General features: G+C 50.1%; 1 protein-coding gene across 1 annotated transcript in view; it reads right to left on the minus strand.

Moving 5' to 3' along the window:
• Positions 1-26416, minus strand: part of FBXO10 (F-box protein 10) — a 794278-nt gene that overhangs the window by 294993 nt on the left and 472869 nt on the right. The window contains exon 5 of the mRNA XM_069630484.1: positions 7858-7994. Within this exon, the coding sequence (XP_069486585.1) occupies positions 7858-7994 (137 nt within the window). The remainder of the gene's footprint in view (positions 1-7857; positions 7995-26416) is intronic.

Below are 26416 nucleotides of genomic sequence, written 5' to 3' on the forward strand. Positions count from 1 at the left end.
CTCACTCAGGCCTACTCCTCTTTCGAATTCCTTGTCTGCAGGCTTGGTGTCTCTCCTGACCTCTTTTGGACTTTGGCCACCATCTGCAGGCCCTCTGGCAAGGTCTCCCATTTCCTCTCTAAATGGACTGACCTCGCTTCTCTTCTTGCCTCCTCCTCCAAGCTTCTTCTCTGAGACTTCCATATTCACCTTAACTTCTGTGTTGCGGCCTCTGGGCTCTTCCGCAACCTCTGTGACTCTTTCCTTCTCCATTCTTCCCTCTTGTCCGACGCATTCAGCCGTACACTCCTTGTATGCTCTCATCTCTTCAGACATCCCCATCTCCAACCCTCTCATTACCCCTATCTCCTGGTCTGATCATGCTCTCCTTTCCCCTCACCTGGACCTCCTGGGTCCCCTGGCTAAGCCCCTGCCAGCACTGCCAGTCTCCTTCTCTGTCATTCAACCTATGAAACAAGTGTCAGTTGCCACTTTTGCTGCCACCTTCACTCCCCCGACTACTCCTACCACTGACTCTCACTCTGGCATAGCCCTTACTAATCTTCAAGTATCCATCTCCAACACTCTGGATATCCTTGCCCGGGTCATCAAGATCTGCATGAAACCTGCCTTCAAGTGCAATTTCTGGTTTGACTTCGATCTGGCCACTATGAAACGCAAGTGCAGAGCAGAAGTGGCAGGCCTCGAGCACATCCTCGGACAAACTGGCCTGCCACCTGCTCCAAAGGCAACACTGACTCTCCATCTGCTGAAAGAAGAGGGCCTATACCAAGCCCGCATCTCTGCAGCCACTAACAACATGGCTGAACTTTTCAAAATCTATGCAACTCGCCAACCAGACTGCAGTCTCATCTTCTCCTCTGCCTTCCTTGGCACTCTGCACTTCTCTGGCTTCTCACTTCATCTCAAACTAAGGACATCTTATCCTCACTCTCCTCTACTCCTCACCCTTCTCCCTCACCCCTGTCCCCTCCCCTCCTACTCTGCTCTTTTTCACCCAGAACACCCAATGACGTTTCTAGACAAGTACGCTCTATAAAGGTCTCATTCAAACAGGTGCTCCCCTGCTCCACCACAACTATCAAGGACAAAATGGTCTCCTTTCCCCCAGCCTTGCCCGATTTCTGCAATCACGTCTTTGCCACTGGATCCTTCCAATAGGCCTTGTGAATTTCAGGGGTTTTTTTGCGCTAAATTCTCACCTTAACGTCCCTGCAATTAACATTTCCATGGAAAATTCTGAAGTCTGATAACTTGCCACAGTAAATTAATTATAGAGGCATCTGCCCTTGCAGAGAAGAAAATATCCGAATTGGACGACTTCATACCATTAAAAAAGTAATGTTTTTAATTGTCTTAACAATTAACATGGGATTTTCCAATAGGAAAAAAAATACATTTCGGCACAAATATCTCAAAACTGGTCACTACATTCATCCTCACAATCCTGATTCCCCCCCAAACCCCTCTTCCCTTGCTTGAATGATCACCCTGATTTTGTGGGTATCACAGGAGGTTCATGGGTAAGCTATCCCCCTTTATATCGCAAGGGATTAAACGGGTGGCTAACATTCTAAAAAAGAGGGGTGATTTTTAGAAGACTGTCTGAGGGTAGGTTGACTGCTTTCGCATGTCAAGGACTATGACAAGGGAGAGATTGACTGCAATGAAGGTTAGCGCTAACAATCAAAGCATTCACGTGCACACCGCAAGCTCGCGGTATGCACCTTGTAACACATCCTACTCAAGCAATCTAGTGCATCAACAGCATATTTACACCACATTTTATCATTAAATAAGAACCGAAGTCCAAGAACATAACTAGCTCACTCATATTTTAGATCCCATTTGCATGTATGGCATGCAATGTTAGGAGGCAATCTAATAATGAAATAATGACAAAGGGTATTATTACAATTATTGATGGAAAATAGAACAAAGTATCTATAATTGGTCAGCGCAGTGGGACAAATCTGATGGCCTCATCACCGATTCCCTGGAGGGAAGCTTATACTATGTGGCCAGGGAAAATCACCTGACTCTGACCCTGGAGGTGGCTATCTGTGGGAGGACCAGGTAGAGGAGGACAAAATCCAGGGAGGCAGAGATATATTGAATAAAAATAACCCGTCCGATCTACCTCTTAGTTACAGCCATGTAACTAAGCCAATTATTGCTTATTGTAGTGTGGATGGTGAATTCCTGCGTTCTTTTAAACAACAACACGGTTTGCCTCTTCTCCACTTTTCAAGTACTGAGACGGGGAAGAGGGATTGAGTAATGTGGATGACCAGGCCAGGTAAATCAATGGGCCTCATTACGACCCTGGCGCTAAGGGATTACCGGTACCGGTAAGGGTACCCGTACCGGTAATCCCTTAGCGCCTGATTACGAGGTCCCTTTGCGGGTTGGAGACTTTAACGCCTGCTTTTTGGAGGCGTTAAAAACCAACCCGCAAAGGGACCTTGATGCTAAGTACGGTGCCGCAATTTGCGCCCCCGTACTTAGCGCCTTCCCCATTTCCATTGAGCCCTATGGGGCAAAAATGGGAATGGGGAAGGGCCATGGCGACATGGGGAATTACCACCCTGCCAACCTCGGAATGGGGCGGTAATTCCCCATTCCGCCATGGTGGAGTCGGTAAGTTACAGGCATGGACCATGGTTCTATTAGCACCATGGTCCAACGCCAGGGTCGTAATGAGGGCCAATGCCTTGTTTTAGTCGCGGGAGAATGCAAAATAAGACCAGGACATTCAAAATGGACACAGGTGAACAGCAAGAACGAGAAAAGCAGGAAGAATAGCAGTGAGACTGGCAGACACTGCAGCTGCGGCTTACTTGTTCTGATGCTGTTCGGAAGGCCGGAAGGAGCGGTCTGTGGAACTCTGTGCTGACGACAGACAGCGCGTAGAGAAACAAAACCGGGAGAAGTTTGCTGAGCCTCTGTCAACGGTAGCTGGAGCTGCTGCATGCTGACGGAGGTATGGCAGAAGCAGAGCGGCTTGCAGAACTCACCGTTAGCGCGCAGGCCGAAAGCAAAGCTTTGAGTGAAATGCGAGTAACATCGAAGCAGCCACAGAAGACCGATAAGACCGGGGAGAGTGAATGGGTTACCGGGGCACTTAAGGGAGAATGCCGCGTATGATACACTGTGCGTGAGAGCCCAATGAAGGACAGTGAAACTGATATGAACATTAAGAGCCACATTATTAAGAGCAAAAGCAAGAGAAGTAAAACAGAAATGGACATTGTTTAGAAAGGGTTGGTGACATAGCATATGAAAAGGATTGTTTTCTGGATACAAAGGAGAGAGAATGAAAGGTGGAAAAGCCCTGCCAGGAAAGCGAAGCAGTCAATGTGCGAGTCTGGGACCCGCACCAAAGAACATTTTCACACCCTAGCACAAAGGTAAACCAGGGGTAAGAAGAAGAGCAAAAGAAACAGGGACTTGAAATAACAATCTGAAATTGTCGAACTTTGGAAAAGGGAGCACCCATACCCCTTTCTAAAGCAAAGTTACAAAACTGCAATAGAGTAAATAGGCAGGAGAGTAAATTAGGGAAAAGGAAACTACTGATAATGTCCAGGGGTCAATACCCCCTGTGAAGTTGTGAAAACAGTAACAAGAGAGTTGCATGTACTTCAATTAGGTTGAAGGGAAAGGCATTCATGCTTGAACAAACCATTTAAGAGAACTGGGTGTATTTATGAGAATTGTGTACTTTAAGGAAATTCAAGGGAAGAGCATTTCCCCCTCGAATAAAATTGGAACTAACAATTGAGACAATTGAAGTAAGTAGGTAAAGGAGAAAGACTGATAGCAAACTAAGGGCTGAGAGCACTCCCCTTTGAAAATGAGTTATATAATGACAAAAGGGGAAGTGATAGTCCTTATAATATAAGGACGAGAACCAGAGAGAGAGAACTCCAAAAACTGAGTAATTGAAGAGTAGGCAAAGACGATCTAAACTTCTATCTTCGGAGCGAGAGAAACGGGAAACCTGTCCAAAAGGTGGAGTCGTCTCCTTTCCCCCTTTTTTTGGAACTGTGAAATAAAACAGTAGACAAGTAGAAGGACTTAGGGAGAGAGTGGTCTCCTTATGAAAACAATGGAATATTATTGACTTTTACCTTCTGGAAGTTTTTGGAAGACCAGAGGAAATCTAGGGGAAGGGAAGACCTCTTTCCTAGTGGAACTCTATTCTTTTGTTTTTGCTGCACTTTAGCACTGAAAGTTACAAGTGTTAAGTTTACAGAAAACCCCATGTACACATTATATTAAGTTTAGCATGTAAAGGTCAGTTTAGGGATTTTGGACCATGGCTGGAAAATGCTTAATGATTAACAGCCTAACACAGACGTTCCTTCGTTTTGTTAAGTCAGGGAAACCCCTCTTAGAATTAGGCACAGGTAGGATTTCTCCAATTCGTTTTCTATTATGCCGAATAAAAGTCTGTAACCCACACTCAAGATGCCTCTGTGACCAGGTTTTACTCTTGATCCCTTACAGCGGTTAGTTTTCAACTCTGCAGCATTACAGAGGGAGGTACATCAATTAATCCAGCGAGCCTGTGCCCACTTCAACCTCCCCGCCCGCCGCTCCTTCACCCATGCAGACACTTCAATATAATTGAATGGCTTAGCGTCAATGGTTCTATACTAATCCAGTGCATAACGACTGGGCTTTACATATTAATTCTTCTTCCAAATACTGTGTTGCAAGCGCAATTTATTAATGTCTTTCACGTGGAGCACACTCTGACTAAAGAGGAACGTACCCAAAGTTGAGTTTTGTGTTTTGCATATGTAACGCATTAATCTAAGCTTTTGAGCATTTTTATTTTAATGGTATTTTCTACTTTTGTATTTATGTACAGAGGGAGCGCGCTTACTTCTGTCTGGCTATTGGAAAGTAGCTGCATGCACACTTTATCATGCATTGATGGTCCTGTAATGATTAGGAAAAAGTAATTGCGTGCCAAAATGTCAAATATCATTTGTGAAGAATTTGGCAAATGTTTTCCCTTTTTGATTATTTGGTTTTGTTGCCTTTTTTGTCTTCATTTTTAAAATTGGTGGTGGAGGGTGAATTTCACTGCAATATTGCCTTATCCATTCAGCAGCACTTCTCTTTCTAAACCCATTTCCTCTTTTTCCTACTCACCCACTTTCCCCCACGTTTTTATCCACTTTTCCCAAAGCTATCTCTATTCAACATTCCTTTCTGTCCAGGAAGTGGGGAAACCCAGACATCACCTCACTGCTCGCTAGAGAGCACCTCACTACCCCCTAAAATAACCCAGGCAGCACCTCACTGCCCGCTAGACAGCACCTCACTGCCCCCTTAAAATGACCCTGACAGCACCTCACTGCCCGCTAGACAGCACCTCATTGCCCGCTAGACAGCACCTCACTGCCCCCTTAAAATGAGCCCGACAGCACCTCACTGCCCACTATACAGCACCTCACTACTCCCCTAAAATGACCCAGACAGCACCTCACTGCCCTCTAGACAGCACCTCACTGCCCCCCTAAAATGACCCAGACAGAACCCCGCTGCCCGCTAGACAGCACCTCACTGCCCCCCAAAAATGACCCATACAGCAGCTCACTGCCCCCTAGACAGCACCTCACTGCCCCCTTAAAATGACCCAGACAGCACCTCACTTTCCACTAGACAGCACCTCACTGCCCACTAGACAGCACCTCACTGCCCACTAGACAGCACCTCACTGCCTCCCTTAAAATGAACCCAGACAGCACCTCACTGCCCTCTGGACAGCACCTCACTGCCCCCCTAAAATGACCCAGACAGAACCCCACTGCCCACTAGACAGCACCTCACTGCCCCCCCAAAAATGACCCATACAGCAGCTCACTGCCCACTAGACAGCACCTCACTGCCCCCTTAAAATGACACAGACAGCACCTCACTTTCCACTAGACAGCACCTCACTGCCCACTAGACAGCACCTCATTGCCCCCTTAAAATGACCCAGACAGCACCTCACTGCCCGCTAGACAGCACCGCACTGCCCTTAAAAACACCAAATAGCACCTCACTGCCCCCCTTAAAATGAACCCAGACAGCACCTCACTGCCCCCTCAAAATGACCCAGACAGCGCCTCACTGCCCGCTAGACAGCACCTCACTGCCCCCAAAAATGACCCAGACAGCAGCTCACTGCCCCCTTAAAATGACCCAGACAGCACCTCACTGCCCCCTCAAAATGACCCAGACAGCGCCTCACTGCCCGCTAGACAGCACCTCACTGCCCCCAAAAATGACCCAGACAGCCCCTCACTGCCCCCTTAAAATGACCCAGACAGCACCTCACTGCCCGCTAGACAACACTCATAGCCTGATTATGGCTATGAGTGTTGTGTTGGTTGAAGGGAGGGACATATGTCATAATCTGTGCTGGGATTGATTATGGCTATGAGTGCTGTGATGGTGGTGATGTCACTAACATTCTAGGTGGAGTGTTGGTGTGGTGATGTCATTGGGACGCTAGGTGGAATGTTGATGTATGTTTGATGTGCAGGGTTCTACTGGTGTCAGTTGGACCTAAGGTGCTGGGCTAGATGGATGTCCGCCCGGCTTGCAGGATGTCACAGCCGCCAGTGACCAGACCTGCAGGACGCCCGACTTGGACCCTGGATTGGACCATTGCTGCACCGCCCGGCCTGCAGCCTCTTCCTGCTTGATGGATGTCTCCCTGGAAGGCAGTGCTTCTCACCAGCTGCCCCTTCCCAGCAGCACAGGAACCATCCTCGTCGCAAGTGATATGAACTAAACCTCCTCCACAGAACCTGAACACCTGAAGGTAAGTAGTTTACATGTAGGTTTATTTCTCTTAGTTCTTAAGTAGAGAAAGCACTGGGACATCCATCTAGCCCAGCACCTTAGGTCCAACTGACACCAGTAGAACCCTGCACCCCAAACATACATCAACATTCCACCTAGAGTCCCAGTGACATCACCACACCAACACTCCACCTAGAATGTTAGTGACATCACCACCATCACAACACTCATAGCCATAATCAATCCCAGCACAGATTATGACAGCAGGCTGTTTTACCCAGATACAAGCCTGTCACTACTCACCTGTAATAATGAAAGGACATCACAGCTGCATCACAGTTACTATGTTTCCGGTGTGACGTTACAATCAATGCCTGTGCTTCAGCCAGCACGGACCAGAATTCCAGCTGTCACTGCAGCACTTCAAACCGTGGCAAGCTTTACAAATTGCATCATTGTAAAATAGATTTCTGTGACACTTTACACCCTCTATTACTGATCAGAAAGCGTCCATGGTAAAATGTTTACTTTGTGCACTGCAACGCAAGAGCTAGAGTCTGCATGTCGTTACTTATTTTAAAGCACAAAATGAAAACTTCTTTAGATGCATTTTGTCACCAGTTCAGAGTGGAACTATAATTAAAGCAGCAGGTTGCACTGGAGCAAAAATACTACGTGAAAGTACATACAAAAAATAAAAACTTGGTTTATTCAGCTCAACGTAATCGATTGGGTGGATCAAAAGAGGGTCTGTGCGCCTGTGGGAGTCCTAACTGTACTTTTGTTCACACTAGAAAACAGTGGTTTTAGACTCTGAAGCCACTACGGGCAGAATGCTTTCGCTGAATGCTTTCGCTGTAGGAAAGGGCGCGCGCCTTGAAGAACATAACACACTACAGATGCATTCCTGCTTGTTAACAGTACACACAAGGTCAAGGGCACATAAAACCGCCGCAGCCTGCCAGGAGACTGTTCATTAAGTTTAAAAATAGAAGAAAGGAGAGAGAGAGGGAGAGCGAAAGGCAGTAGCAGGGCAAAGCAACATACCTCACAACTGGATTTCCATTGTATAAAATATAAATGCCAGCTTCCTTATTTCCGTAGATCTGATTGCTACGGATGACGCCTTTGCCGTTGCCAAGGACGACTATGCCAGAGCGAAGGCCGCTGTGTATCTTATTGCACTGAAGGTTACACATGCACACACCAGGGAAGGAAAGAAAAAACACAAATTAAGTAAGGGATACATTTTTGGAACGCTTTCAAATGACAAAACTGAATTTTCACTACATTTCTAGTTTTTAGAGCCCGGAAACAAAGCAGACGCTAAATACACAAGAATGGGTATACGTCTGACTTCCAACAGTTTCCGATACGTTTTCAGAAAGTTTTTTTTCCCCAGAGAAAAGCACTAGACGCCAAGACTGAAATGATTCACTCCTAACCAGCACCCTGCACTTACCACTCACAAAAATGTCCTCAGTCACGAAGACATGCTTCAACATTCCCGTTTCCACAGAGCGGGGTTATGCCCCCCACACACATCTCCTAATACTGCAATCCTGGACAAAATCATCCAGTGTGCATTGTTCTTTACCTTCGAGACGAACCTTCCAACATCATCATCCTCAGGAAAAAGCTTAAAACTCACCTCTTCAAATGGCACTCCCCCACTCCTTTTGTCTGCCACTGTTTCTTGTTTCCTCTTTCTGCTTTATTGTAACTAGCGCCTAGAGGCCCATGGGCTTGGTGCGCTTATATACTTCCAAATAAAATGAATAAATAAAATAAAAAATAAACAGTGGGGCATCGTATCCCTGTGGGTTATCCCACATTAGCAGAGACTACTTTACGGAAGGGCAAAAGGGGCGCGTGCCCTGGGCCCCCATCATAGGAGGTGCCCAAACATGGCTGCCAGTTTCAAATAAATCGGGTCCCATTTTTTTACAAAAAATAAAGAACACATATCATGATCTTGTTTAGTGGGCTGCTGAGACTCGAAGCATGCTGCCTGGGTTTTGCTGACAAGTACTTTCCCATCTGTTCCATTCAACCTGAAATGTGTTCTGCGCTCACTGCAGTACATACCGTTTCTAGGACAAGGCATGCAGCATGTTCACCTTTCTGTGAGCATTATCTGAATCACTTGTAATAACCAAAGTAGAAATGCATATGAATATATCTGAATGATACCGTGGTGCAGATACCAACTCAGCGTGTCAAGCACTTGTTGCAGAGATCTGTGTTCCCAGCACCAAATTCTGGCTATGCAAACTCAGTTCTTTCTCTGTCTGAGGTTCATAAACGGAAGAGTACATATATTTTCTTTACAGAAACTACCATGCTACAGAAATACAAACTGGCGCCAGATAGCACAGTTGATATAAACTATCATGGTATTAGCCCATTTGACCAAAAACAATTGACCTAATGACCAATTTGATCGAATTTTGCAGGGATGATTTGGCCTTCTGGGCAATTTGGTCGCATATATTTCAAAATACCAATCCTGGAGAGCAGGAGTTGCGGGGGTGTCCCCCGCTCCCATGTTTGATATTTTGCAATTTTGGGACTGCAGGGGTGTCCCCCGCTTCCTTAAAATTGGAAGCAGGGGACAAAAAAATAAATAAATAATGAAGGTGCGTTTAAATTGGGCCCGAGCAGATATACTGCGGTCAGTTTCCTGCGATAAAAAAAAAATTCAAACACACCCAAACCACTATCATAGCAAGTGGATGTTGTATGTCTAGAGCCCTAGCCCTCCAAACGAAGGTGTAAAATCGTGTAGGCATTTCAAATGAGGAGCATACAATGTTCGTTGATTGAGGCCATTGGTTGAACAGTGTGGCATTTGGTTAATTTAAGTGGTGAGGTGTTGGGCCCCCTGATGGGGCTGCTTCAAGTACGCCCAATGACCACACAGGAGCCATTGTGTACTCCAACCTTCTCTTTATTCCTCCATGGCCTTACTGCCGTTTCCCTTTCCTTGCTCCTCCCCTTCCTCCTGCCTCCCGCTCTTTCCCATTAGTCCTGGGCTTCCCTCTTAAAGGGGCTCTGTCCTTTTCCCACTTACAACACCTCCCCCTTGCTTAACATGAGACTTCCCGGGTCACATTTGTTCGATGAGACGTTGGGGTCTCTTTGTGGCCCGGTGGGGCCTGCTTGATTGCTCGTGGGTCTCTTCCACGCTCTCTTGTTGCAGTGTTTCATAGGTCTTTGCTCTCTCCTCTTCCTTTCTCTCAATCTCTTCTCCCTTCATTGGTTCCTGCTCTTCAAAGTATAGCTCGTGGAGGAGGGAGTCCTTTGGCGTCATTTTGCCGTGGTTCTCTGTCATAGTTGTCACCTGCTCTTTGGGCACGTAGTCCTTCTTGTGGGTTACTTTGAATGACCTGCAGTGGACGCTGATGAGTGCGTGCTGTAGTGCTGCCCGGTGACTGAGACGGCTGTGTCCTCTGGCGGGACTCGGTATCATGCAGATGGTGTCCGGCACTCTGCGGTCTCCTTGGTTCGGGCCACGTCGTGATTGTCCTTTGGGCTGTTCTGTCTGTGCTGTCCTCCATTGGGCAGAATGGTCTTGGGGTTTGTCTAGGGGGTATTCTCCCACCCTTGTCTGGTACAGTTGCTTTGCACTGCAGTTTTCTGTGACTTCTATTCCCCCCCTCCATACGATTTTTGCAAGGGCGCTGTGCGGTTGCAAAGCTCATGGTCCTCTCGTAGAACGGGTGGGGTTCGTGTGCCAAATGCTGGTCCGTAAGGGTCGAGGGGGTGTGCATTCCTGAGACTTCTGGGTGGGCTGGTGTTCACAACCGTGATGTCTTTTCTGATGTCTAACCGTGCTCTAGGTGTACTCGGGACTCTTGCCTGGGGTGTGGGTTGGCATGTCGAGCTTGTGGGTGGTCTTGTCCTACACATTCTCTGAAGGTGACCTTCCTGGCCGCAGCGCCAGCATGTTCGTCCAAAGGCTGGGTATGGTTGTCTGTGGGTGTGTTTCCACCCTCGCCCGTGGTATTGTTCTGTGTCTGGGCTCTCTGGCCAGTGTCTTCTCGGTTTCCTCCTTCTCCAGGGTCGAGTGGGCTCAGAGTATTGCGGTCGCTCTTCCGTGAGGGCTGCGATAGCGTCGTGTTCCACTTTCCTTTCAATGGTGTCTGCCTGTGCCTCAACTCTCTCGTATGTTTTTGCCATATTCAGTATTTTCGCTAGGGGTAGGGGCTTTATGAGAAGGTGTTTCCTGAACGTTGACGAGGTGCACCCTTCTATGATCCTTAGTCTTATGGCTTCTTCATCATTGAAGTTGGCGAAGTCGCAGTCTCCTATCTTCTGCTGGAGACGTATGACGAACTCCCCAATCGATTCGTGTGGACGCTGCCTGTGTTGGTTGAATGCAAGGCGTTCGTAGTCTTTGTTGGATCCTGTTATGAGTTTGTCGTTTAGTGCACCTAGGAGACGTTGGTACGTGGATTTGTCTGTAGCTGGGATTGTCTTGATGATGTCCTTTACCTCTTTTCCTACCAGGTTCCTAAATATGCTAAGTTTGTTTGGCGGGTCTTTGTTCCCAATTGCACCTAAACGGTCCTCAAATTCTTCCATCCACTCTTCCCATCGTTGGCCCTGGTCGTGACGTGGGTTTAATGTGAATGGGGCGGGTCTCCTCATTAGGCTTGCGTGAGAGGAGGGTGCACCTGGTACTGGTGGTTGGGCATTGGGGTCCGCTGCATCCGGGGCCGACATGATGGTGTCGCTTGGTCTGCTTTCGTTAGTCAGGTGGCACGTGGGCGTTGGTCACAGTTGACTCTTGGTGTTATGGCTTCCTGAGTGGGTCTCACGCGGGAAGCACAGGCTTTCTTTCTTTTGTTGTGGTTTGGTTTAACTGTATGGTCTCTTTAAATGTTACGTGTGGGGAGACACGGGGTTTCCTTCTCCCTCGTAGCGTGGCTCACTCCTTTATTTTTGAATGTCAATTGGGGAGACACAGGGTTTCCCTCCTTCTCTGGCTTTGGGAGTCCCTTCTTTGTTTTGGTTTATCTTTGTTGTCTGTAGGGGTGTCACTCATGGGAGACACAGGGTTCCTCTCTCTGCTGTGGCGGTCTCTGTCGCACACTTGCTTTAATGTCACACGGGGAGACACAGGGATTTCCTTTTCCCGTGGTGTTTCTTATCATTTTGTCCCTTTGGATGTCACGTGGGGAGACATAGGGATTCCCTTCTGCCGTAGCGTTCTTAGCTTATTATCCCCTTGGGTGTCACGTGGGGAAACACGGGGGTTCCCTTTTGTCGTATCTTTCTTACTTAATTGTCCCTTGGGATGTCACATGGGGAGACACGGGGATTTTCCTTTTCCGTATTGTAGTTCCCCCGTATTATTTTATGTGTCACGTGCGGGGGACACAGGGATTCCCTTTTGGTCGGACTGTGGTTTTCCCGTATGTGTTTGAATGTCAAATGGGGAGACGCGAGGTTCCCTTTCCCCTTTTTTTTTTCCGACCCCCGACAGAACACCTTACTTGTTGGGGTTGCAGTTGCTGCGGTCCGTTTATTCTCCTACTCTTGTTGCCGTCGACGGATGAAGCGGGCAAACAGCCGGGCCTGCTGCGCTGTCACGGTGGCTGCAGGCGTGGTCTTCTCCTCGCTGTTCGGCGGCTCCGTAGTCCTGGTGGCAGTTCCTCTTCCTGCTGGGGTCCCCTTGTGCGTTGGCCTCCACCTGCCGTTGGATTCGTTCCGACGGCTCTGCTGGACGACCCTTGGTGGCTCCTCCTTCAGCTGGTCTTCGGTCGACGGTCCTCTCCGCTGTCGGGGTGGGCTCCCGCGACGTCTTCTCTCTGCTGGGCTGCGTCCGGCGGTCCTCTCTGCTGTCGGGGTGGGCTCCCGCGACGTCTTCCCTCTGCTGGGCTGCGTCCGGCGGTCCTCTCTGCTGTCGGGGTGGGCTCCCGCGACGTCTTCCCTCTGCTGGGCTGCGTCCGGCGGTCCTCTCTGCTGTCGGGGTGGGCTCCCGCGACGTCTTCCCTCTGCTGGGCTGCGTCCGGCGGTCCTCTCTGCTGTCGGGGTGGGCTCCCGCGACGTCTTCCCTCTGCTGGGCTCACGGACCCCTGTTCATAGCGGGCACACGGGCCCCAGGTGCTGCTGGGCGCACCGGCCTCCACCTCCTCTGCTGCTGGGCGCGCAGGCCCTCCCACACTTTGGGCGCGCAGGCCCGATGATGCTGGGCACGCAGGCCCACTGCGGGCACTCAGGCCCCCCTTGTAATTGCAGGGCGCTCTGGCCCACCTCTGTTCCTGGGCGCGCAGGCCCGCTGCAGGACACACGGGTCCACCACGAGGGCACACAGGCCCGTTACTCTGAGCGCACAGGCCCGCTGCAGGGCTCACGGGCCCACCTCCTACTGCCGGGCACACAGGCCCCGTTGCCGCTGGGCACACGGGCCCCTCACTGCTGGGCACACGGGCCCCCGTCACTGCTGGGCACACGGGCCCCCCCACTGCTGGGCACACGGGCCCCCCCACTGCTGGGCACACGGGCCCCCGTTACTGCTGGGCACACGGGCCCCCGTTACTGCTGGGCACACGGGCCCTTCACCATTTCCTCCACGGCGCGGGACGTTTCCCTTCGTCGCCAGTTGTTGGGCCCCCTGATGGGGCTGCTTCAAGTACGCCCAATGACCACACAGGAGCCATTGTGTACTCCAACCTTCTCTTTATTCCTCCATGGCCTTACTGCCGTTTCCCTTTCCTTGCTCCTCCCCTTCCTCCTGCCTCCCGCTCTTTCCCATTAGTCCTGGGCTTCCCTCTTAAAGGGGCTCTGTCCTTTTCCCACTTACAACATGAGGCACGTATTCCAGGATTGTCAACAGACGATACTGCAATCCTGGACAATCAGCTTATCTCACTCTTACCGGGCGGTCTCCTTTGCCTTCTCGTATTATGGTGTCACTGTTTAGTCCATTACCTGCTCTGTCCATGGTGGCCATTCGAGTTGAAGGTGTTGTAGACAGAAGAGAAATGGCTACAGATCACACGCCTCTGGAAAACGTATTTTAGGTCTGCTTCTTCATTACAAAAACCACCTGCTTTTTGCGCAATGTTTCATGTTCTTCTGCACATCATGAACGAGTCTGCGCATGGTGGTTTGCTTAAAGCTTTGACCTACAACACAGCATTCAGATGCTTTTCGAGTTCCTTTGATGATGGAGAAAATTAAGCTACAATCATCCTCTTTTTGTAGAACATCTTTCTGTAAATATTGTCAGACTGGGTTAATATGTAATTTGTATACATTCTAAATCATGTGTACAAAGCAGTATTATTTGACAAATAATTGCAACTTGCTGTAATAAAAACTGTGAGACAGTGTGGTCAAGTGCACGTGTTGCAGATGGAGCTCAAATGTCAGTTGTCTTGTCTCGGGAGGATAGCTCAGGGGTAACGCGCTCACCTTGGGAGCAAGATGAGACGGAGCAACACAGTTTCGATCCCCAGGTCTGTGCTTAGAAACCTCTGGGTATTAAGCGTGTTGTAAAAAACCAATCATAATCATAGGAAACTTCTGCCCCTTTTGATGGCTTTGCTGCACGTGGCTCTTTAAGAACAAAGTGGTTTGTCATTAGTGGAACAGTGGGAGAGGCAGATTCGAAATCTGCAGTGTTGATCGATGCAGATCGGAAGTAATAGGCCACTGTGTGCCAATCTGCTTTCTATGGATTTGGCTGAGAGGCTTGGGAGTAGGTTATCCATAGGGAAGAGAGCATGTTGGGTCTTGTTAGCTACTGATGTGGGAGAGAGCGAAGGGACTAAAGAGGATAGCATAGGCATTGCTTGATAAATGTTCATGTGCTCGCTGCTAGATCTGTAGGGGCTTTTTGCACAGTGTGAGGTTGTAGGAGATGTCAGGGCAGGGGGTGGTTAGTTGGAAGAAGAGAGGAGTTGGGGTTACAAGGCTAAACAACCTGCAACACACCCTTTTACCACTGAGCTAACCTCTGAACCATTGTGGCACACAATATATCAATATGCATTTCAACTTTGGATATTGCACATAATCAGCATAATTCCCTCAGGAAGGAAATAATGCTACAGGAGTTGTGCCATAAGGAACCACATACTATGTATACCACAGTGAACACAGAAAGCATCAGATGATGAATTGATCAAGCAGAATGTACTTGCCAAAACAGAGAGGCAATAGGTTTAGAGCTTCAGCCGCAAACCATAAAATATCCTGATGTGTGATATTTAAGTTTGGTGAACAATGGTATCTTATTTCTTTGGATCAGGCAGTCTTGTGGGGCACCTTCCAATGTGGGGGCCTTGGGCAAGTGCCTCTTTTGCCCTCTCATAAAAACGTCTCTGATTGCACAGCCTGCTTTCTTCGGCTTCCAGGTGCTGCTGCAAGCGGCGGTTTTGTTCACGTTCATGTGCTGCGTGTGTCACGTTCTCTGGACGGCATCACTGCATCAGGTAAGGAGGGCCTGGGAGAAGCCTGCCCGCACTCGCTCCGACACTGTCAAGCTCCCGGACAGGTCCTGGAGACAAACTATCTACTTGCTACATATTAGGGAGGCAAGAACTTTTGACTCAGATAAAGTGGGGCTTGATGTGTGAGGACTGCCAGGGCCGACGACAAAAGCCCAGCAAAATGGAGGAGGCACCCCCGATAACCCAGGCAGTGTCCCCCTGGTGGATCCCTCGCCCTCCCCCCCCCATTCGCTGGCGAAGGAGGGGGAGGCGCCGGGATATGGCGGCAAAACGGGCAGAAGCCCACGAAATAGGAGCACAGCAGGAAATGGAAAGCCCGTGAAGCCGAAAGCACGGCAGGCGCAAGGAAAAGCCCGCGAAGGGCAAACAAAGGAAAGGGGAGGGGTTCCCCCCTTTATAGCGAGCGGGACCCGCACCAAAGGCAGCATCCAGCTGCACCCGCGGACCCCCGCTCGTGGATGTCAGGAGAGGTTACGTTTTTCGTTTTCTTGAGGATTTCGTCTTGGAAGACTTATCGACGGGACCGTGGACTTCGTTTCGGTCGATCCAGCAGGCTCAAGCAACCAGCCGCGGCGCCGGTTCAGCCAAGTGGCAGCGTTATCCAGGAGCCGTGCTGAGAAGTTGAATCGTGGGACACTCACCGAGCTGACGAGCAGGAAGAACGTCCAGGCAAGTGCGGGAGGAAGCTGCGGGAGCCGGAGACGCGTCAATTTCACCGGGCTGACCTTGAAGAGCCGACGGCGAGGGAGCGGCTGCAAGAGGGCGGCGCTTCAATTCATTGCGGTCGCAGCTGTGAGCAGGCGGCGCCTTCACCAGCTGGGCCCATATCAGCAGCAGCTCAGCCCCGAGGGGGCGAGAACGGGGCACGCCGGCGAGGGGATCAGCGTGGGGGCCTAGACCAGGAAGCAGCAACGCGGCGAGATGGTCAGCTGTGCACGCCGCGGAAACACAGCAGCATTTTTTCGAACAGCGGGGGGCATAGTTCACGAGCAGCGCTGTGAACTTCAAGAGACTTCCTTTTGGGGCAGCCAAGTTCTCTAGCAGCACTGTGAATTTCAGAGACTTCCTTTTGATTCAGCCAAGTCTTTTGAGCAGCGTGAAGGACTAAAAGTCTTCGCAGGACAGGAAACTCGCTGCAAGAGGGAAGCCAGGGCAACCATGGACATGGAGGCATTCCTTGCTATGGCCAAAGTGGTCGTGGCGAAGCACGGCAGCGATTGGATGCAATCCCTGGTGAGCCAGCCAGGGGGAAATCGTCCTGGCACCAGCGACAGGCCGGAATCTCCCTTAATGTTTGCAGAGGATGAGGATTTACAGGATCAAGAGGAGGAAAGATTGCTGGGAGAGGAAGAAGAGCCTACAGGGAAGAGAAAGAGAGTAATGACACAGAGGGCTAAGGCAAGCAAAGAACAAGCAACGGGCAACATAAAGGGGAAGGCTGGGCCCTCCAGAAATAAAGTGCGGGCACAAGAGGTTGAAGCCGTACCGGCACCTGCAAATATGCCTGCCTTGGCGACCCAGGTAGCACCCAGCAAGCCTGGGGGAGTGGGGGCAATGGGCCACTCTTGAGTGGGAATGTTAATGCATTTAATCAAATGGGCAATTGGGCAAATGTATTATAACAGAATGAAGTGACACCTGTCCCGGCGGTGGGTGCCACTGGGAGTGGTCAAATGGGGGGAGGCCTCTCGGGTGGTGTGTTGCCAGGTTCAGGAGTCCAATGGCCTGGAGGTTGGCCTAATACGCTGATATTGAGTGGGGGGAGTCAACAAGCAACGAGTCAAAGTACAGGCATGACGGGTAATGGGGTCATGGCGAATCCCTCCACAATGCAGGTCCCTCTAGGTCAGCCCCCCTTACCTGCAAGTACCGGGATTCCAGTGGCAGGGAACAGCACAGGGAATCAGTGGGATGCAGCAGTAGGCGGTGTGACACAGCCAGCCGCTTGGTGGGGCCAAGGGGTAGCTAACATGGGTGTACCGCAAGTCAGCATCGCTGGACAAGGGGGAATAGGCGGTACTATGACACAATATGGGAGAACTATGCCTGGTTTTGCACCAGTCAGGGTGTCAGTGAACTCCCTGTCATGGCACATACCAATGTCAGTAAAAGAACGGGTATGGAGGAAAGAATTTGTTGAGATCCTGGAGTTTGTGGGGATGGAGCCTCTGGATAACGGACTAAAAGAATTATCCGAGAAGGAGAAGGAGAAAAGGGAGAAGGAGACACCCAAAACCGAGGCATCCATTAATAGTTGGATAAAATCCTTTTTGATTTATACCTCTATAATGATTGAAAAACACCCGCAGGATGCTTCGGCAATGTTAGCATACTGTCACTACATCCAGGATATTTATTTGAAGAGGGGAGGCGAAGGCTGGCTTAAGTATGATCGGGCATTTCGGTTAAAAATGCAAGTGTGGCCGGCCTTGGCTTGGGATGAAATGGATGTGGGGGGTGTGGTAGACAAACTAGTACTCACAAATGAATGGGGTGAGAAGCCAGCAGTTGAGAAAACCCAGGTATGGAGAGGCAGAAGTGGTTACGCCAGGCGAGGAAGGGCATCCTTTCGCGGGCACTCCTCCTGGAACAACAGGACCAGCTACCAGGGGGAGCAGGCTGAATGCTGGAGGGTCAACTCAGAGGAAGGTTGTCCATTTGGCAAAACTTGCCGATTCAAACATCCAAAGGGAAACAGCAGCCAGGAGCACGGCTCCTCAAATCTAGAGGGAAGACGCAAGGGCAGCCCTAAGGGTAAAGGCAAGGTCAAGAATGAATAAAGTCAATGTCATACGGTCAGGAACGGCTCCATGTAAAATGTGTAATGAATTGATTAAAGGCGGGCTACCTACCCCAGTTAATTTGCAAGCTATGACTCCATGGTTGAATACGTATCATAACATTGAAGATGCAAGGTTGTTGTGGGAGGGCTTCAGGTGGGGTTTCAAGATCCCATGTGCAGAAAGGATGGGTGGGGCCAATGCTAGGAACCTGAAGTCAGCCGTAGCAATGCCGGAAGTAGTGTTGCGGAAAGTATCCAAGGAGGTGGACTTGGGCCGGATGGCAGGTCCCTTTAAGCATCCCCCTCTACCCAACTTGGTAATATCACCTCTGGGGCTGGTACCTAAACAGGAGAAGGGTCAGTACTGCCTAATACATCACTTGTCATTTCCAGAGGGTGATTCAGTGAATGATGGGATAGGGGAGGAGAAATGCAGGGTGCACTATGCCTCCCTGGAAGATGCTGTAGAATTGGTCAGGGCAGCAGGGAAAGGTGCCCTCATGGGGAAGTCAGACATCGAATCAGCATTCAGGTTGTTACACATACATCAAGAAAGCCACCACTTGTTGGGTTTTAAGGTTCAAGGGCTGTACTATTTTGACAAGTGTCTACCAATGGGGTGTGCCATTTCATGTGCTTACTTTGAAGACTTTAGCTCCTTCCTAGAGTTCACGGTGAAACAGGAATGCAAGTCTGGGGCAGTACTGCAATACCTAGATGATTTTTTATTCATTGGGAAAGAAGGAACGGCGGAATGCCGAGAGATCATACGGGTGTTTCAAAACTTGATGGGAGCGATGGGGTACCACTAGCTGAAGGGAAAACTGTGGGCCCGGTGACTTGTTTAACCTTCCTGGGGATTGAGTTTGACTCAGTGGAGGGTGTTTGCAGGCTGCCACAGGATAAGGTAACTAAGCTGAAGGCAGGCATCAAGGAATTAAGGTCTAAAAGGAAGGCTACTCTGAAAGAGCTGCAAGTCATGGCAGGTAATCTTAATTTTGCGGCCAAAGTCATCCCGGTGGGTAAAACATTCGCAAGGAGTATAGAGCTGAAAATGGTGGGCCTTAAGCATGCAGGGCAACATGTCAGGTTGGGGGCTGAAGTAAGGGAGGACTTGGCTATGTGGGATAATTTCCTGCACAGTTTTAATGGGGTCCGCGTGTGGAGAACTATGTGCAACAGCGAGGGGAGGCGCAAGTTATTTACTGATGCATCCGGGGCCCTAGGGTTTGGGGCAATCTTGGATAACCAGTGGTGCGGCACAGCATGGCCAGAGGAGTGACATGTCTTAGGGGTCACCAAGGACATTACACTGTTAGATCTCTTCCCCATTGTGGTTGCATTTAAGCTATGGGGGGAACAGTTGAAGGAAAGAAAAGTCATGTTATGGTCGGACAATTTAGCAGAGGTCCAAATAATTAATCAGGGATCTGCCAGTAGCTCTAGGGTTCTGCGGTTACTGAGAGAGCTCAACAAATGCATGCTAAAAAGGAACATTGAAGTGCGAGCTACGCATATTCCTGGGGTGCAGAACACAGCAGCTGATGCTCTCTCTCGTTTACAGTGGGAGAAATTACGAGAGTGTTGCCCCGGGAGCAGAAAAAGGGATGACGCCATTCAAAGCAAAGTGGTGGGACATGATTGGGGGAATCTGAGTTCCCTGATTCAGACAGCGCTATCACCGGGTACTAACAAAAGGTATCTGGCTTGCTGGGAACGGTACTTGAAATTCAAGCAGGAAAAGCTGGGGGTAAACAGTCAAGATATGCCAGTAAGGGCCTTTGTGGGCTGGGGATGGCAAGAAGGGAAAACCAGGTCATGGATGGCACATCACTTGGCAGCCATCGCCCATTTTTCTAAATTGCAAGGATTGACCGATCCCACCAAAGAGCACTATATCTGTATGGCCATGAAAGGTTGGGCCAAGCAAGCAAAACCCAAAGCGGAAGAAAGGCGGCCCATAGATTATGTCAAATTACAGAAGGTCGTGGCCAGTTTAGATGAAATCTGTCATGGGAGTTTTGAAGTTGCGCTGTTCAGAGCAGCATTTTCATTCTTTCTTTGGCGCATTTAGGGTAAGCGAACTAATCGCTGAGAACAGGAAAGCAAAAGGCTCAGGGTATTTGCAGTTTCAGGACGTACAATGTTTGGAAGGACAAGTAACGCTATGGTTAAAGAGGTCAAAAACAGATCACGAGGGCAAAAGATGTACAGTCTCCTTACAGCCCATTACAGGAAGTGCGGTCTGCCCAGTTACAGCTGTAGCAAGGTTCCTCAGGGTAAGACCGGCATCGGGGAACGAGGCGCCTTTGCTTATTCATGAAGACGGTTCCTCGCTAAGTCGCTTTCAATTCAGGAGGGTGATGGAACTGGCACTAGAAAGAATTGGGGAAACTGAAGGGGTTTTTGGGACGCATTCATTCCGGATCGGGCCGCGACATCGGCTGTGGCCATGGGAATGGGGGAAGTCGCAATCAAGCAGACTGGCAGATGGAAATCTGGTTGCTTTAAGAGATACATTAGGCCTGTAGGACACTCCTTTGTGTCTAGGGCTGGGGCGTGCTGGACAGCAGAGCAAGAAAAGCTGACTGCAGGCGAGTTCAGGATTGGGTGGCACGGGGTGCCTGGCATGAAATGGGCACAGCTGCAAGGGCACGTGCGCAAGCTCCTAGCCAACAGAGTTAAGCCTGAAATCCTGATCATTCACCTGGGGGGGAACGATTTGACTAGCTTAGGGAGAGGGGCTCTCATGCGTGAGATGATGTTCTCGTTGCAGGAGTTGGCGGGTCAGTTAGGGGAAACAGAGGTCGTGTGGTCTGAGATCATCCCTAGGTTGGAGTGGAGGGGTGCGGATAACCATGCTGCGGTGGAGAAATCCAGGCGCAAGCTTAATTGTGCAACGGCAAAATTCTGCAGGGGCAGGGGTTTTGGCCAGGTCAGACACGGCCTGATTAATTTGAAATCGCCAGAATATTTTTTGAAGGTTGGGGTACACTTATCACCGTGAGGAATGGACTTGTTTTTTGGAATATCTGCACAAAAATTTTAGAAATGTAAAGAAGGGAGCAAAGGGGGGAGCCACAGTGGGCGGAAACCCACTCGTGGCGTGGCGGTGTTTGGCCAGACAAACACAGGAGACAGACTCCGGAGGAGCCAGGAGAAAGCAGGAAGGGTCTTCGCTCTTCTTGGACCCAGCGCCCCTTGGGAGCCTAAGCGGCAGGGGCGTCAGGGAGGAACATTTACGGCTCAGCTTCCCCCAAAGAAACGGCACTCTCCCCGCCCAGGGGCACCTGCAGGGGCAGGTGAGGCTCGGACAACAAGGTGGGGAGAGTTGGGCCTACTTATGGACTCTTAGGAAAGAAAGGGGGAAGCAGGTTCTGTGGACACGGAGCAGTCGCCGCATCTTGCGAACACATTTTTCCACAAATGTGTGCAGTGTGGTTTTTGTTATTGTGGAATAAATTCTGCGGCCTTTTGATGCCAACAAACTATCAGGTCTCATTCTACACTTTTCTTGGGGAAAGGGGAATGAGGTATGTGTTGGTTACGGTTATGAATGGACAGATGCCGGGGTTATGCCAGGGCCGACGACAAAAGCCCAGCAAAATGGAGGAGGCACCCCCGATAACCCGGGCAGTGTCCTCCTGGTGGATCCCTCACCCTCTCCCCCCCCCCTTCGTTGGTGAAGGAGGGGGAGGCGCCGGGATATGGCGGGAAAACAGGCAGAAGCCCGCGAAATAGGAGCGCGGCAGGAAATGGAAAGCCTGCGAAGCCCAAAGCGCGGCAGGCGCAAGGAAAAGCCCGCGAAGGGCAAACAAAGGAAAGGGGAGGGGTTCCCCCCTTTATAGCGAGCGGGACCCGCACCAAAGGCAGCATCCACCTGCACCCGCGGACCCCCGCTCCTGGACGTCAGGAGAAGGTTTTGTTTTCCCACCCACCAACCCTACGGACAGGACAAGCAAAGCACCTGGTCGTCAGCGTCGCAGGACGACTAGGCGGTGTGGCGGTGTTTGGCCAGACAAACACAGGAGACAGACTCCGGAGGAGCCAGGAGAAAGCAGGAAGGGTCTTTGCTCTTCTTGGACCCAGCGCCCCTTGGGAGCCTAAGCGGCAGGGGCGTCAGGGAGGAACATTTACGGCTCAGCTTCCCCCAAAGAAACAACACTCTCCCCGCCCAGGGGCACCTGCAGGGGCAGGTGAGGCTCGGACAACAAGGTGGGGAGAGTTGGGCCTACTTATGGACTCTTAGGAAAGAAAGGGGGAAGCAGGTTCTGTGGACACGGAGCAGTCGCCGCATCTTGCGAACACATTTTTCCACAAATGTGTGCAGTGTGGTTTTTGTTATTGTGGAATAAATTCTGCGGCCTTTTGATGCCAACAAACTATCAGGTCTCATTCTACACTTTTCTTGGGGAAAGGGGAATGAGGTATGTGTTGGTTACGGTTATGAATGGACAGATGCCGGGGTTATGCCAGGGCCGACGACAAAAGCCCAGCAAAATGGAGGAGGCACCCCCGATAACCCGGGCAGTGTCCTCCTGGTGGATCCCTCACCCTCTCCCCCCCCCCTTCGTTGGTGAAGGAGGGGGAGGCGCCGGGATATGGCGGGAAAACAGGCAGAAGCCCGCGAAATAGGAGCGCGGCAGGAAATGGAAAGCCTGCGAAGCCCAAAGCGCGGCAGGCGCAAGGAAAAGCCCGCGAAGGGCAAACAAAGGAAAGGGGAGGGGTTCCCCCCTTTATAGCGAGCGGGACCCGCACCAAAGGCAGCATCCACCTGCACCCGCGGACCCCCGCTCCTGGACGTCAGGAGAAGGTTTTGTTTTCCCACCCACCAACCCTACGGACAGGACAAGCAAAGCACCTGGTCGTCAGCGTCGCAGGACGACTAGGCGGTGTGGCGGTGTTTGGCCAGACAAACACAGGAGACAGACTCCGGAGGAGCCAGGAGAAAGCAGGAAGGGTCTTTGCTCTTCTTGGACCCAGCGCCCCTTGGGAGCCTAAGCGGCAGGGGCGTCAGGGAGGAACATTTACGGCTCAGCTTCCCCCAAAGAAACAACACTCTCCCCGCCCAGGGGCACCTGCAGGGGCAGGTGAGGCTCGGACAACAAGGTGGGGAGAGTTGGGCCTACTTATGGACTCTTAGGAAAGAAAGGGGGAAGCAGGTTCTGTGGACACGGAGCAGTCGCCGCATCTTGCGAACACATTTTTCCACAAATGTGTGCAGTGTGGTTTTTGTTATTGTGGAATAAATTCTGCGGCCTTTTGATGCCAACAAACTATCAGGTCTCATTCTACACTTTTCTTGGGGAAAGGGGAATGAGTTATGGGTATGTGTTGGTTACGGTTATGAATGAACAGATGCTGGGGTTATGCAGGCACCCATTTCTTTTAATCTTAGTGCATTTCCCGATAAGTGCCCCTTCATGGTGGCTTTTAATCCATCTATACTATATATGCAATTGTATGTGACCCTTTCTCGGTGCTTCAAATTTGTCTCCTATGACCATGCTGCTATAGTCTGTTAGGTTGCTAATCAGAGTTATACTGCTACGGCTCGGGTACATACACGTATTGATGTGTGTCCTGCATTAATACTACAGCTGTGTACTTTGCTTGTAGAAGCTCTTGTTAAAACGTGGCCTGAACCTATGCTATGGAACAAGAACCCTCTTCATGGACTGCTAATGTTGCCCTGGAATTGCCACTGGTTTATCATTCTGATTGCAGCGAGAACGAAGGGGGTATGGAGACGTCAAGGGAGCACCGATTACATAGATTGCTCACGAGGCAGCGTATCATCGTGATGGCGGAAGTAGGGGAGAGTCAGTGATTATGCATGCCCAACATTTTTTGGTCCGATTGGGGCCCCAAATGTGTGTGCATCCTGGACCCCTAAAATCCCTTAAAATGGCCCCACACATGAGTGTGCTAATGCTATGAATATAGGCGTGATGTCAGCGTGCCACCACCCAATTTTAGCAGTAGGGAATATTGTTGTATCCTAACTCTACCTTGTATTACGCCCATCTGAAACAGGGCATTCACCTTACATTTACTACCAACACGATTAAATGACCATCGCCGGAAAGTGTGGGTGCAGTAAACAAATCAGATTGCAGATGACTTTGTGAGAGTGCATAACTGCTAAATAAGGACGCATACACTCCTGTATCAGGATTTAACACATTCGTTTTAACGTGCGTTCAGGTGGCTGTGGTACAAAACTATTTAATGAATCAGAGGTGTAGATGATTAAAAAGCCACCAATGCCTGTTGCAACGTTGTGTTCCAGCAGTTGTTCAATAATGCACATGTCACCTTAGAACATACCCTCTTGCCACTGCAGGGCAGGTGCTGTCAAGGTCAGCAGACTGTTGCAGTAAGGCACATGGTTGCAAAATGCGTTTTGGCATGGAGAACTATTAAAGTGGGATCTGATTGGTAGGTCTCACTTTCAGAAACAGAACCACCCGCATCCATTTTATGCCTAAAAATAATACATCATTCTGGCTGTTCCACCGTCTCAAGATGGCATTCTGTTACAGTGCACCTGTAACTGATAGGGCGAAGGCAATTTTTACTGGTAAGAGTCACATAGGGCAAACCAAAATAGCAAAAAGATAGACACTGGTTTGAAATCACCAAGGAATTGGGTTCATCTCACTAACTGCAACACCAAACAAGATGACTTGGTCATGTAGATTGGAATATATAAGAATGACTATGAGAAAGAGAAAGAGAAAAAATGCATTGGCAAACATCAGTTGTATCAGAAACAAAGTTCTGACAGCTCCTTAAATTTCTTTGAAATGTGGACATGGTGATACAGATGTCCACTGCCCTCTGGACATTTGAAGGAGAATAAAAAGTGGAACAGATTGCTCAAATTGGAATAACGCTCTATTTTGAAAACAAAATCTAATACTGTTGGAATGATTTAAGACGTCCTTTGTATGTAGAAGACAAAGGGCCTCATCAGGAAGTTGGGTGGTATCCCGGTGGAAATTCTGCAGGATGGAATTAGCGTTACCGCTGGGACCTGCGGCGCAATTAGCGCTGCATCACAACACAGCGTGAACGTGCGCCAAACTTTGGCATTAACACTAAATCCGCCTGGCGGAATTCGCGCCGAAACATGGCATTGCGCCGACATCCCAGCACAAATAGTGCTACCTCTTTTCTCTGGCGGCACCAATAGAGCCAGCGCAATTAGTGCCAGAGGAAATAGCATTGCTGGAACTGGAAGCATGGCGGTGGCCATCTTTAAAAACTGAATCCAACCTGAATCACCCACTTGCTGCAGCCATCTGACAATAATAGTCTCAGGAGCAGACCCCAGAGAAGATACCAGAAAACCAGCTGCGTAAGCCAGAATTTAGTGAGGGAGAGCTAGTAGTCCTCATAGATTCAGTCATAGTCCACTGTGAGGAGCTCTATGGGAGCAGACAGCGCAAAACCGCCATCTGGCTGACAAGAAGCCTAAAGGTAAGCCCCTAGTCCTCACACCATGGGAGAAGTGCAGCAGTACCCTCGAAATGGAGGGTATTGAGGGAGGCGGGTGCCAGTAGCCAGGAGGTGAGTCACCCCCGCCCCTCAATCCACACAGCAAATGACCATCCATGAAATTTAGCCTTACCACAAAATGATGTAGTGAACAGGGACAGGGACACATGCCAGTAGCTTGTCCCGCCAATCAGGTTGAAGTCATAGGGTGCCGTATCAGACCCCCCTCCACAGCAGTCTGGGGGGAGTGCACCCCTGAGTGGTTGTGCAATGTGAAAGTGTGGCAAGCAGCTAATCCAAGTGCAATTGAAACACTTGTGTATAGGCGTGTTATAAATCTCATATCATGTCAACGCTCCCCACACCCCTGTTGGCACCTTCCGTTCCAGCAGGATTGTTGCATGTGAGTAACCACGACACTGCAGAGTTGCCACACCAACATGTTGTGGGCCCAGTTGGCCATGGCAGACTAGTCCCATGGCAGTGCAGGATTCCCATGATGCCATGGAAGTGCCATAGAGGAAGCCAACATACCCACACCCACAAAAGGTGTGTCACCAGTGGAGGGGATGCAGGGGCATGAATACATATAACCGTCCCATGTGCTGCAATTACAAAGGCCATGCCTGTATGCCAGCACTTGGCCACGAGAGCATGCCACAATATGCATGACTCTGAAGAACCACATGCATGCATGTTATACCCAATCAGCTGCCACAGCATGGACATCCCGCCTTGAGCACACACACGCCAAAGGCCACAGGTCACAAACACATAGCTGCGACCATTCCCACATGCTGTGGGCACATGCAATGGCTCCTGAACCACCATGCCCATCTGGCCGCATGGGTGGGAT

Source organism: Ambystoma mexicanum, chromosome 6q, assembly GCF_040938575.1.
Source record: "Ambystoma mexicanum isolate Mex_15411 chromosome 6q, UKY_AmexF1_1, whole genome shotgun sequence".
Classification (NCBI taxonomy): Eukaryota; Metazoa; Chordata; class Amphibia; order Caudata; family Ambystomatidae; genus Ambystoma; species Ambystoma mexicanum.